This window comes from Pholcus phalangioides, unplaced genomic scaffold (assembly GCF_987345545.1).
Source record: "Pholcus phalangioides strain wild (caught in Gottingen) unplaced genomic scaffold, Ppha-v1.0 ptg000004l_1, whole genome shotgun sequence".
NCBI lineage: Eukaryota > Metazoa > Arthropoda > Arachnida > Araneae > Pholcidae > Pholcus > Pholcus phalangioides.
This window is the reverse complement of record NW_028301597.1, coordinates 13235490-13249185: the sequence shown is the minus strand read 5'-3', so window position 1 is coordinate 13249185 and position 13696 is coordinate 13235490. Positions and strand designations below refer to the sequence as shown.

The following is a 13696-nucleotide window of genomic DNA, read 5'->3' as shown; positions in this document are numbered from 1 at the left end:
AAAAACTCAACAGTGGGTCCCACTGTTGAATCAATCTATTCAAACATCGACCCATGGATAACCACCTGGTTTCGACATGTTTGAGGATTTTTCTGATTTCTGTTCCATGAAATTCTTGGAACTGCTCAAATTTGCTCACTCTCTTTGCACTCCGTTTTAAATAATAATAAACATCAACGGGGTGGGAAGTCCATTTCAGAGCAGCTTTGGAGCAGCAAAATTCAGGATTCGGAGCAGTTTTGGAGCAGCAAAATACAGGATTCGGAGGAGATATTTATAAATTGGAGCAAGGAAATTAACAAGAACATTTTCATTAATCCTCACCCCTTTTAAAAATAAAACAACTGCACTGTCTTTTGTTATCAAACATCTTTTCATCAGCTTGTTTTTTGTTTTTGGTGTTTCAGGATTTTGACACCTTGTTTGAAAGAGGGGCTGTCATAAAATTTTTCACACCAGTCTAAGATGATTTTTGCTTACTGAGGGCACTATATTGGCTGTCTCGAACTGCAGCACTTCGAATGGGCTAAAAATTTTATATAAGTTTTCAATTTTTTCATACTCTGACAGAAATTGTTGCAAAATGGGAGAGAATTTAGGAAGAATCAACACGACGTTTGGCGATAAAGCACTCATTATTTAGCGATATTGGCGATCCGACACTCGTTATTTGGCGATATTGGCGATTTAACGCTCGTTATTCGGCAGTTTCTAAATTAGCATTTGTAATTCGGCGGAAATGCACTTTTTACTTCCGCAATGAAAAATTTTTCACGAAACATCGGGATTTGACGCAATGAAGATCGACTACAGTAATTTCTGCTGCTTCCAGTGGCTACTTTTTTGTAAACAGCAACTGTGTGACTCGCATTTGCGCTTTAAAGCTGAAAGACCATTGCAAACCCTCTTCAGTTGCAGGATCACGAATATTATCGGGGTTTCGCGATGGAAAGGCCGATAGTTTAAATAAGGCATACAGTGGAATAAAACACGCTCTTAGAAAGAATCGTTTCGCGGCAAGCAGGAACAAAAACTTTTTGGCGACCTTTCCGAAATTCCGGGCATACTGAAACAAAATTCGTTATTTGGCGCAGAAAAATACGAAAATACACTATTGGCGCAGTGTGGCACAGAGTTCCCACCCCTGCATCGCATCACCAAAAATTCATCTACATTTACGGTCAAAGAGGTCATTCCTCGTCCAGCAGCCAGATCAGTGAGATGGCTCACACACAACCCATTACAAAAATTTTACAGTGATGGTCAGTTAAAACTAACGCAAAACCTTTGCGCTGCCCCATGATCGCATTTGCATTGTCACAACCAAGGGCAATACAATTTTTTATTGGAATTCTCCTAAACACCAAACTGTCAACAACAAGATTGCCAATGTTTCTTCCTGTTGCATCACCATTCAAAACAGGAGCACACAATAAATCACTTTGAATTTGCAAAGTTTTATCATCAAAATATGTCACAACAACAGGATATATTTTGTCATCCTTAACTACCATTGGTAGCAATAGCAAACGGTTTCTGACATAAAACTGCAATTAATGAAGATTGTTGTTCCTCAGAAATCACGCGAATTATAGCTGCTGCTTTTTGTGCAAGCACATCCATACTTCTTTGCAGTTTCGGAATCCGGAAACATTTTCTTCAGTAATGGTCCTATGTGATCGGCGCAGCTGACCGGCAAATTGTGTTCAATCAAAAATGATGTGAACAAACATTCTGCGCGAATGACCCCAAAATCATCGGAAGATGAGGGAAAAAAAGCATCAATTTTTAAACACTGACTTTGTGTGGCACTTGCTTGATGTTTTTTTGATTTCACATGGATGATGTCATTCTTTCCACCATGACCGATGTTGATATCTGTAACACAAACTGTACAAAAAGCAAAAGTCGTCCCTTTTCTGGAACGGTTGATGAAAGGAAATTCATCGGAATAAGTATCTTTAAAATTAATTAAATACTTTTTCAGTTTATCAGTATCCATGTTTCGTTACTGCATGTACGTGACTTCAACAACAAAGAGGAAGGTTAGACCATATGCATGTCACTATAACCTTCAATTATTATCCAGGACTATTGGCTGCTAAGCTATTTCCCTGCACAATAAGACAAATAACTTTTCTTGTTGCCATCGGAGGGTTAACACTGTAAAACTTCCATATAGAAAGAAATTCCCACTATGTTCCACTTACTGCGTGACGTCATTTCAAAAGGGGAAAAGAACAGAAGCAAACAAATCCCCCCCCCCTCCACCAGAAAATTCTTAGGGATTTTTTTCAATGAAGTAGGAAATTTTTAGGGACAATTAGGGATTTTTACAATTTTTGTAAAAATTTTGGAGATTTAAGAACTTTTCGGGAGGTTGGGAGATGAAGCTAAAATTCGGGAGACTTAGCAGCTATGCCATGCCCTAACCGCGATTCAAACCCAGACCTGCACAGTCAGAAACTACCTCCCTAACCACTGGATTAACAGGAAGCAAATAATAAAATATTAAAAGTAAAATACATCAAGAAACTCAAGGACCCAAATGTTTTTCAATAAACAAATAAATAAAAGACACATATTTGAAGAAAAAACATTTTCTGTAGTTACTACATACAATCCGTAGCAGTTGGCAACTATGCATAGGTATGGGACACCAAGTCCTAGTTTAATAAATAACAGATATATTCAATTTAAAAAACAAGTGAGCTCCACGGAAGGACATATTCAGAGATGCCAGTGTACTCTTAATTTACCTCTGGGTCCCGGGACCCAGGGTATTCAAAAAATCTGGGTCTCTTTTGAGTGATAGTGGGTCCTTTTTGAAAAAAATTATCTTGAAAAAAGTATGGTCCCTCCCCCCCACTTCCCCATAATTAACTGGTATTTCTATTTAATTTTTCTAGCATGCCCCAGGTCTTTTATCACCTGCTTATATGTCTTCTTTAGACAGAGCGGCAAGCTATGTTCTGTGTAGAAGGAGGTATCTTTGTGAATCAAATAAATAATTCAATTCTAAAAACATGTTCCATCAAAAGGTTTATTTACTTTCATTGTCTACTAGCAGGAAAAGCAAAGTCCATTAACACTGAGAATTGAACATGTGGAATTTAGCACATGTAATAAATCTATCGCAAATATACGGCCAATCCAGCTTATAACGTTCCCATTTAGAACATTTTTCCACTTAGTCTGACTTATTTTCGTCCGTGCATGTCCCAACTCTATAAATAATTCTCATTAAGATTTCCTGGTTGAAGTGTTTTCCTGCTTACAATGTTTTTTATGGCAGTTTTTTGAAAAACATTATAAGCTAGACCCACTGTAATTAAAAGTTAGAGGCACACATTTATATATTTACTAATGAATCAATTTATAAATTCCCTTCTGATTGATTTTTTATTTCTTTGAAAAAAAATCTTAGATTTTAAAGCAAATGAGATTTTCTCTCTCAGTATTCTCTCACAGCCACTTCTCTTCTGATTCCCTATTCCTATAAATCATTGCGAAACAATTTCGTAGTAGAATGATTTCATTTTCCCTCCCTGATAGTCCACCACTCTGATCTGTCGTCATTTAACTGCCCCATATTTTCTCACCTGAATATGGGAGCCATGTTAGATTTGTATTGGTGAAACTTAAGTGTGTTTGTGTGCCCAGCATTTAGCGTGTTTGGTGTTCAGTAAGTGGTGCCATCTATTCTAGGGACGCAACTAGCTACTTTCTCAAACGGGGAAAGCACACATTTTGGTACCCTGTGTAATGTAGAAGAAGCAGTTATAAAGGGTGAATTTGGTGCCCCCTCTAGTCCAGAGCCCAGGGAAGGGGCACTAGACCTACCTGCTACCCTCCTACACCCTAGTTGCAGCCCTGCATCTATCCTCCAAATTGGTAATGCGTGGACTTTAAATTTTATGTATACATATTTGTGTTGTAGGTCTGTGTGATTTTCGTGGCAACCACAGCTTTTTTCAAAGGATTAGCCAAATCAAAATTGGAAAACTTTAGAAAATTGTATTTTTGGCCAATTACCACTGCGCAAGTAACTAAATATCTACAACTCGCGTGTATATCAATACAGTACAGTATATAAAGTAGTAAAACTACTTTCTCAAGGTTGCGCGATCGGGATGGACTGTGAAAAGAATAAAGAAAAAAGGGAAAAAAAACAAATTTCCGGAGGTTTTTCTCTCTACTTTTTTTGGATAATTTTTGTCGCACCACTGTCATTTTCTGCACGTGAGGGCTCATTAGACCAGGACCTACAATTTATTGCAATTCCGAACGGCAGGCTTGTTTTTATACTCATTGAGAGGTTGGTGTGCTAACCCCTCGATGGGGGGACTCCATGCAACAGCAATTTTTTTCTGAAGTCATGTCGCCGTTTCTTCTGTACCCCCATGTCAGGAAAGTTTTCTGAAAGGACGAACCGGGTATCGAACTCGCGACACCTCTAAACATCCTTTGGTACTTTAGGCGAGTATCTTATCGACCTGGGCTGCCGCGCCCTCTACTTTTTTTCCCTTCTTGGAAGTAGGAAAGAATGTGTCCTGGAGGACGTGTGAACCAAATTTTTATGCGTCCTTTTTCAAAATTCCGGGTATTTGATGCGCTATAGTGTGTCAATGGCATCTCTGCATATTAAAAACCCTTTGAATGACTCCCCCATAAAATTCCTTTTTGTGACATGGTACCCTTTACCACGGGCATACAGATATGAATATATATATATATATATATATATATATATATATATATATAAGAAAAATATATGCTCATTTTCATGAAATATCATATGAATGAGTATTTCTCATCCAGATTTATTGTTAGCAGAATTGGTTGGGAGGGAGACACTTGCATCTAGTCAAAATCGATAGAAAGCATTCTTCTCAAAAGAAGATATGCCAGCAAAAGGATTAATAAATTAAATCTATACAATGAGACTAACAAAGAATTTGTAGAATTTTTTTAAGCTTTAACTCTTTTATCATCGGTTTTTTTCCTCAGAACAAAGTCATCCAAGTTTTGACTAATCTTTTTTTTCTCTTTTTCTCCTCACCCTTCTATGAGACTAACAACTTGTTTTTCAGGTTTCCACCTTTGAGGAGATCTTTCATTTTCTTTCTCGCCCCCTTACAAATCCAAAACATACCCATACTTCCTATCTCGGACATCTTCAGGAGTTTTGGCTTTTAAAGAGTTAAAGGGTTGAATATACCCTTTAATTGTGGGGGTTGATTAAACATGAATTTCTTTCATTGCCCCTCCATCCCTAAATTAAAATAAAGAAATACATGCTGCATATTCTCTCATATATCAGCAGGTGAAGAAATGTCATAGATTCTGTTTTATTCCTTCTTTTTGACATTTGTTTCTGCGAGGAATGTGTTAATGTTTTTTTTAAATATTTTGTGAGAATAACCCAATTGTTATTAGTACAATATATAAGGGCAACATAAAAATCTGCATGATTATAAAATCACACAAAAAATGTCAATATCGAGAAGGTTAAAGGTAAGAATCATTTACCTCTTCGTCGTCATTACCAATATCATCATCACTATCGGTAACATCACTCCCAGTTGTTTCATGAAGATTTGAACTACGATCAGATGAAGTGGGAATCGCACTTGAATCACTATGATCATTTTCACCATTATCATCACTATGGTCATTTTCGCCATAATCATCACTGCAATCATTTTCACCATTATCATCACTGTAATCATTCTCACTATTATCGCCACCGAGATCCTTTTCACCATTATCAGAAATATTTTGAAGTTCCGCTGTTTGGTCCAAACTCTGTGTTCCTTCTTTAGATAGCTATGAAAAACCACAGACAGCAGACAGAACCCACAAAACACAATGATTATTACAATCATAATAAATTTATGCATCTGTCATTTCTCACTTTCTATTCAGAAAAGAGATGGCAGGCACATAACACACACCTAAGATATTTTAAAAAAATGTCAGAGAATACACAACACATGAAACACATTCTGCCATGCTTACGAGGGGCATATGCAGTTTAGTAGCACATAGCTACAAAAGCTGAAAAAAAAAAATTAATGAAAAAATAGCTTATTTGAAAGACAAGTATGAAGAGAAATGGTTGCCAATTTTCACCCCAAGTTTAAAAAAAAGTAAATCAATATAGGCTTATGAAGATTGTGTCTCAAAATATGATTTTTTTTTCTGCATACAGCTCACAGATTTGATTAATCAATCAATTGCTAATTGTTGTTAAAAGTTTTAGTAGAATTAATGGATTTAATCCAATGGAAATGGGACTGAAATTTTCCACTAAAAGTTCACAAATCGACTTTATTTATGCAACAGAATATACAGTAAAACCCCTCTTTTACAGACACCTGTGGGACAAAAAAAATTGTCCTTAAGTAGAAGATGGATGACCGTATAAGAGGGGGGGGGGTTCATATTTTAATTGTATTACATAGTATTAACAATAACTGAAGTTGTTCTTTATTTGAATATGAATGAAATTCTGACAATGAGATGCATTTAGTCATGAAAATACATAATTATTGCATAGATACGAAATTAAAATTGCAAAAGAAATATTATACACAGTTTACATACTGAATTTACATCTTTTGGAAAAACTGATCAGACACAGTGTGACGGGTTTCGCTGAGTATTTCAACCACTTCAAAATGTATTTCAAGCTGAAAGACTAAAATCAAATGACCTTCCGTCATCTGTGTTTACAGTATTTAATCAATGCCTTTAATTCATTTGCAAGAACACAGATTCCAATTTTGTTTTTTGCTATATTTGAGACTATTTTTTTTCTTAGAGATATAGAGTGACGAATACTAGAGCTGGCCATATTAAATAGCGGGGAATAATGTAAAATATAGGAGCACAATCACAAATATATGATTTCAGATAGAATCTGATTCTAAACAGACATCAGAGGAGCCAAACATTAACAAACTTCATGTCAAAATTTCAAAAGTATCCAAAATATAAAAAACTTTATCAAATATTTAAATTTCGCTGTCATCTAGTGAGCACAATTCAAACCAAAATTGTAACTATTGGTGTCCGTACGGATATACTATCATAGTCCAATAGAATGAATGAAAATGATGTCAGTGACCATATTTGGGGGGTGACTTAAGAGGAATTCTACTGTATTAAGATCCTTAAATTATGTCCCCATACATAACATTTCAGTCATGCGACCATATTTATTAAAAATTGTGCTTATCAATTACTTAATGTTTTAAACAAAATTATAAGAAAAAATTTATGAAGGTAGCTTTTCAGAAAACCATCGAAAATTAGTATTTTCACCAATACAGCAAGATTGTCAAATATTACGAAAAAAATATTCTGTCCCATAAAACTGGGTGATATATGGTCACCATATTCTATTGTTTTTTTTCTCAACAGAAACCACAAATTAAAAAAATTAACTGATGACATGTGGAAGCACCTAATGTTGTCATACTGTTGTCTATCAGCAATATGCCCTTACCAGAAGTGAGAGCCATGCAGAAATCACCATGTCCCCTTTGCAGGAAGACTTCTACAAATTGTTTATATTTTTCATATTCCAATTTCTGTTAGCTTGTTATTTGCTCTATCATCACTCTGTTGTCGGTCTGGATCTTTAGCTCTTGTCACCTTATTCTTTCAAATTAAGCCTAAATATTGCTACTACTACTAAACCCAGACATGCACCTCGTCCATATTCCTTTGCGGAACCTCTAACAAATTGGTACATGCGGGAATGTGCGTGTACGTGTAGTGAAACCTGATGTGAAGTTTGTTTCTGTGTAATGCTTGTTATGTGTAGTGCTGCCATCTTCCACCAGTTTTTTCTAACTATGAGTGAAGTGTAATGATTGAATAATTAATCCTTGTAGGCCTTATGCTCTCTGTGGCCTAAATATTGCTGAGAATATTATAATATTGCAAATGATATACATCAATTATTTAATCATTTGTATACCAAGGTGCATCTTTTGTACATGAGAGCGAGATAGACTATGCTGTATTTATGAAATATTTGCCTACTGTACCAAAGCATGTTCAAAGGTATTGAGAGTTCAATACAGATTATTCCTTGTCAAAATACTTCTTAATACACACCAGTTTGTTGACGAGATACAGTATATGGGGGGAAAAAAGTTGAGTGCCACATTGGTAATGAAGCATACAGCACCTAGCCCAAGTATAGACACTTTTCCAGTCTCATGAAAAATGTCTTCTTTCAAACTCTCCCATTCTGTCAAACATATTTGAACTTATTGTTATACCAGAGCTAGTCAGTAAAGATTGACATGGTTTTCAAAAAACAATAAAATATAAATAAATAAAATACCAAAAGGAACTCATATTTTTTCTAGGAAAAAATATCTGAAGAGAAAAGTAGCAGTGTTTCTGTAATATTATATAGCAACATAGGTCTGTAGTTAAGTGCAGCCTACCATAGAAGCTATGAATAATCCATAGCAATTCAGAAGTCTGTATGGTAAATAACCTGTTCCAGACTCTGCCACGAAGCTGGGCTGGAAGAGATCTCGGCAACGGGATAAGTCCAGTGGCAAAGTTCTGGCGTTCATTCATATGGTAAATAACCAGCACATTCCAAAATTAGACATACTCTTCAAGCACTGTTGGGAGCACTGCAGTGCTAGCAAGAAGCAGGTTGAGGATGCCTGTTTGAGCAGGGGTGGGAAGTGACTAAGTCCACTTTGGAGCAGCAAGATTCAGGATTTGGAGCAGCAAAATTCAGGATTCGGAGCAGTTTTGGAGCAGCAAACTCAGGATTTGGAGCAGCAAAATATGGGATTCGGAGCAGTTTTGGAGCAGCAAATTCAGGATTTGGAGCAGCAAAATATGGGATTCGGAGCAGATATTTATAAATTGGAACAGTGAAATTAACAAGAATATTTTCGTTAACCCTCAACCCTTTTCAAAATAAAACTGCACTGTCTTTTGATATCAAACATTTTTTTGTCAGCTTGATTTTTGTTTTTGGTGTTTTAGGCTTTTGACACCTTGTTTGAAAGAGCGGCTGTCATAAAATTTTTTGCAACTGTCTATTTAAGATGATTTTTGCTTACTGAGGGCACTATTTGCTGCCTTGAACAGCAGCACTTCAAATGAGCTAAAACATTTTTATAAGTTTTCAATTTTTTTATACTTGGAAAGATTTTGTTGCAAAGTGGAAAGGAATTTCGGAAGAATCAACACGATGTTTGGCGATTCAGCACTCATTATCTGGCGAGATTGGCTATCCGACACTCGTTATTTGGCGAAAATGGCGATTCAGCACTCATTATCTGGCGAGATTGGCTATCCGACACTCGTTATTTGGCGAAAATGGCGATCCGACACTCGTTATTTGGCGAAATTGGCGATCTGACACTCGTTATTTGGCGAAATTGGCGATCTGATACTCGTTATTTGGCGAAATTGGCGATCTGATACTCGTTATTTGGCGATATTGACGATTTAACGCTCGTTATTCGCCAAAGTTTCTAAACTAACATTCGTAATTCGGCGGACATGCGCTTTTTACTCCCGGAATGAAATTTCTTTTCACGAAACATCGGGATTTAACACAATGACGATCGACTACAGTAATTTCTGCTGCTTCCAGTGACGACTTTTTTTTTTAAACGGAAGCACTCGCATTTGCACTTTGACGCTGAAAGACATTGCAAACCATCTTCAGTTCGACGATCACGGACAATATCGGGGTTTCACGATGGAAAGCCCGATGAGGGGCCGATAATTTAAGGCAATAGTTTAGGCATAGTGGAATAAAACACGCTCTTCTCAGAAAGAATCGTTTCGTAGCAAGCAGGAGCAAAAATTTTTTTTCTTCCTTTCCGAAATTCCGGGCATACTGAAGCAAAATTCGCTATTTGGCGCAGAAAAATACGAAAATACGCTATTGGAGCAGGGTGGCGCAAGATATCAGTTTTGGCGCAGTGCGGCGCAATTGGCGCAGAGTTCCCACCCCTGTTTGAGAGATAACCCACAAGACGATTATATTTAAGACACGACTTCTAGAACAATGGTTAGCAAAAACACGCATGTGAACCCAAAGAATTTTGAGATTGCCAAGTGACATTAACATTACAGGATACCCTACTTGTGCATAGTTTTGCGAGATCAACTAAATCCCTCTTGCACATACGGAAATTCTGAAACCCTGCATGTCTCATTACCTTTTCTTGTGCATTAACAATGTTGATTTTTCCCCATGCATATATATTTTTGAAAAAAGCATAAAATCCCCTAGCATTGATGCAAAAGTTTAAATTTTGGGTGGGGGGGAGAGGGAAAGCACAAAAAAACGGGTTTGTTCTACACATTTTTTGTCTCTTCAGCGTGAAATATATATTTTACTAAGAAATTTTTACCATCAAGTTTCTTGCATACTGTTCATCAGCTTCAATCTGCCTCATTCTTTCCATAGGATTAGGGTAGGTCTGCAACAATCTTGCAAAATTTTCATCTTCTTCGAATTGCCTCACCTGCGCAACTGGGTCAAGTGATTCCTCCATAATTTCATCCTTGTAGAATACAAAATGATTTTTTTGTATCTCTCTACACCGATCATCACAAGATCAAAAGAAAATTATCTCATTATCATATTATTTTTGTTCAGTTATTTTGATGGAATTTCTGAGATGAATGAAGCCTAACACACAAGCAAAGCATTTTACACAATAAAATAATATAAAATTAAAATGCTTGATTGCTCCAAGATTTGAGTGAAAAACAAATGGTTTCTAAAAAAAGAATAGTGTGATAAAATTATACCATGAAATAATGAAATAGTAAAAGCTACATTGCGAGTAACTTGGTTTACGAATGTTCTGCAATATAAATAAAAACTTTAAAGACATTTCAACTCGATAAACAAGTGATGTCTCCCAATACAAAAAGATGAAGGACCATTGATAAGGACTGGTCTACGACACTTTGCATAAGTACATTGTCCGTGATGTGTCTGTCACATGATCACAACTGTGCCAGCAATTGTTCTATTTATCTCACTGGAAGCAGGGCCATCTTAACGATTTTAGGGCTCGGGACCAAAGTTTTTTCAGCACCTTTCACAATTATAAAAAGAAAAAATAATATTGTATGTATAAAACTTCAATAATTAGCAGCTGTGGTGGTCGAGTGGTCATAGTGATGGACTTGCATCGCAGGGACTCGGGTTCGAGCCCCACCGTCACCACAGTGGTGGTCGGCTGAAGTTGGTTTTCTGTGGTTCCCAACTTCAAGGCACAAATGCAAGCCGGTCTCCTCATTAAAAAGTCTCGCCACAGAGAGCAACAGTACGAATATTCAGTCACTACACATCACTCACTTCACTGCTGAGATATAGATGACAGCACTGAAAAATCATACACAACACTAGATACGCACTCAGACTGTTAGGTACACGCACTTACACTTCTGGCACAACTCACTAGGTAGTAAATCGCCCATAGATGGTGATAGACCTGAGTTGTGCTCGGTTTGAAAAAAAAAAATAGAACAATAATAACTGAATAACTTGTTTTGGAGAGGGATTCCATTTAATTTAGAAGAAGCTGCTTGCGACAGTGTTGAACATGTTATAATGCACATAATTATCAAAATAGGTTGATACTCTCAACTGGCAGCAACTAGCAGATGTTTAAATTTTATATACTTTACTACAACTGTACATACTGTTCATTGATTGCAGAATTGATAGCGTAATGGGTTGAAATACCTCACTACCTGCAATCTGTTTTCCCTGCTGTTTCATCTTTGAGTTTTGACAGTGTTCCATTTACTTTGCTGCATTATATTTTTTTTAAAACAATTGCATAGGTGAAATGAGGTTCATTCTTTTAAATGCCGACATAACCAAGTTTAGGTTCATTTATTCTCAAAGCTGATGTTAAACGTCCCTGGAGGTGTGAGTGGTCATGATGCGCTTACTGCCTGGGGTGGTGAATTAGCGAGTGAAGCAAGCCATCATGACAAATAAAAGGATAGATTGATTCATTTATAATTACTGTATTCGGGGCAATGGGTCATGATATGCTTACTGCTTGGGAGTCACAGAAGAGCAACCCCATTGGTCCCATGCAAGTCATTATGATAAAATGAGAGCAAAATCGCATTGCCCATAATTTTCTTAGAGCATTTGTTCATTCATAAACAATGTTTATTTCAGCGAAATCGCCAATTAACTCTCATGTTTGGCGATAAGCTGCCAAACAAAACACACATTTAGTGTTCAACACTGCAGCAAGACTCGTTAATTTAGGGCACTCATTTTTGACCTGGGCCCCACACCACTGACTGCAGGAAGTAGCATCCACATCAACAAGTCCAGGAATGTAATCCGCTCGTTTTAATTTGAACCAGGATTTCAAAATTAAACCTGCTCTTGTTTCATTCTAGGCAGCGTTCAATTCAATTTAAAATACAATAATATAATGTAAAACAAATTAACTTGGACAAAAAGAAAATTGAGAAAAAACCTTGGCTAGTGTGATGGAGGCAGCTGTGGAACGAATCATTCAAGTTTGCATTTCTCAGAAATGCTTGGATAGAAGAGACTTTGGTTGGCACTCACTTTAGGGTGGGTAAAAAAATAAAACTCCCTTTTTTTAAATGGGCAAGGCGATAAAAAGGTGCTAAATGGTCTCGCGGAAGCCACTGCTTGAGGGTTGAAGACTCGCTGTGTGCAAAAATGCATGGCTGCAGAGGAAAAAAAAGAAAAAGTGCGGCAGGCGATAAGAAAGACTGTAACGCAGGAGTTTTGATGTTTATCGCAATGGCGAAGAATTATCTCCGTACTAATTCTATCTAAATTTTCTTAAGCTTTAACTTTCAATTTAAATAATAATCTACAATTGTGGATAATAATGATCTTATATAATTACATGTAATTCTTAAATATTAATAAATTATAACCAGCAACCAACAATCTTCTTCAGTCTCATCTGAGTGCATTTGTTCCAGACACAAAAAAATTACTTGTTAGAGGGACAAGCTTTCTAATCGACCAACGAACCAGTAAAAGAATGTTCGGAACCTTAGATATTGTAGCAGTGAATAAAATAATGAACACTTCGAAAAGGAAAATAGTAAGGCAAAAATCCCAATTTCAACCTGAAAAAGAAAGCACACAGAAGCTTAGCACTTTCAGGTGTGCGCTATTTCGACTGTGTTTGTTTGTCCCTGTGGACTGAGGGTTTTTGACACTTTTTATGATTTTTAAAAAAAATACTTAATATATAACTCAAGTTTTTTTTTAGAGATAGAAATTTCAAACTCCTTTCTTCCATAATATAGCAATTATTTAAAGGTACTAATAATTGATATTTAATGAAAAATAATTAAAAAAAAAGATTTTTTAGAATTTAAAAAAAAAATTTCAACATAAAATTGCAAACAATTCTCAATAAAAACTTATCCAAATGTTGTACAAATATCTAAAAATAGTTTCTATTAAAAAAAAAATATCATCTTGTAAAATTTGCTTTAGTAGGGTAAACTTCAAAACGCACATTTATGCACAGAGCAACACCACAAGGTTCGCGATAAGTTCGAGTTTCTTTCCTCAATCTTTTTCCAGTTTCTGCCTTTGATTTGCTCCGTTGCTCCTTTTCATCATCTAGAATGAATAATAATCTTGTAAAATATACGT

General features: G+C 36.2%; 1 protein-coding gene across 11 annotated transcripts in view; it reads right to left on the bottom strand.

Annotated features, from left to right (window-relative positions):
* The window catches only part of LOC149086559 (uncharacterized), a 135189-nt gene that overhangs the window by 56745 nt on the left and 64748 nt on the right, over positions 1 to 13696 (bottom strand). For 10 of the 11 annotated variants that reach the window (XM_089256042.1, XM_089230919.1, XM_089256046.1 and 7 more), the window contains 2 exons: positions 10416 to 10568; positions 5533 to 5829 (listed from right to left, as the gene is read on the bottom strand). In XM_089256042.1, the coding sequence (XP_089112168.1) occupies positions 5533 to 5829; positions 10416 to 10568 (450 nt within the window). Of the gene's footprint in view, positions 1 to 5532; positions 5830 to 10415; positions 10569 to 13556; positions 13664 to 13696 lie in introns of all 11 variants that reach the window. The other variant, XM_089230918.1, reaches the window with a different exon arrangement.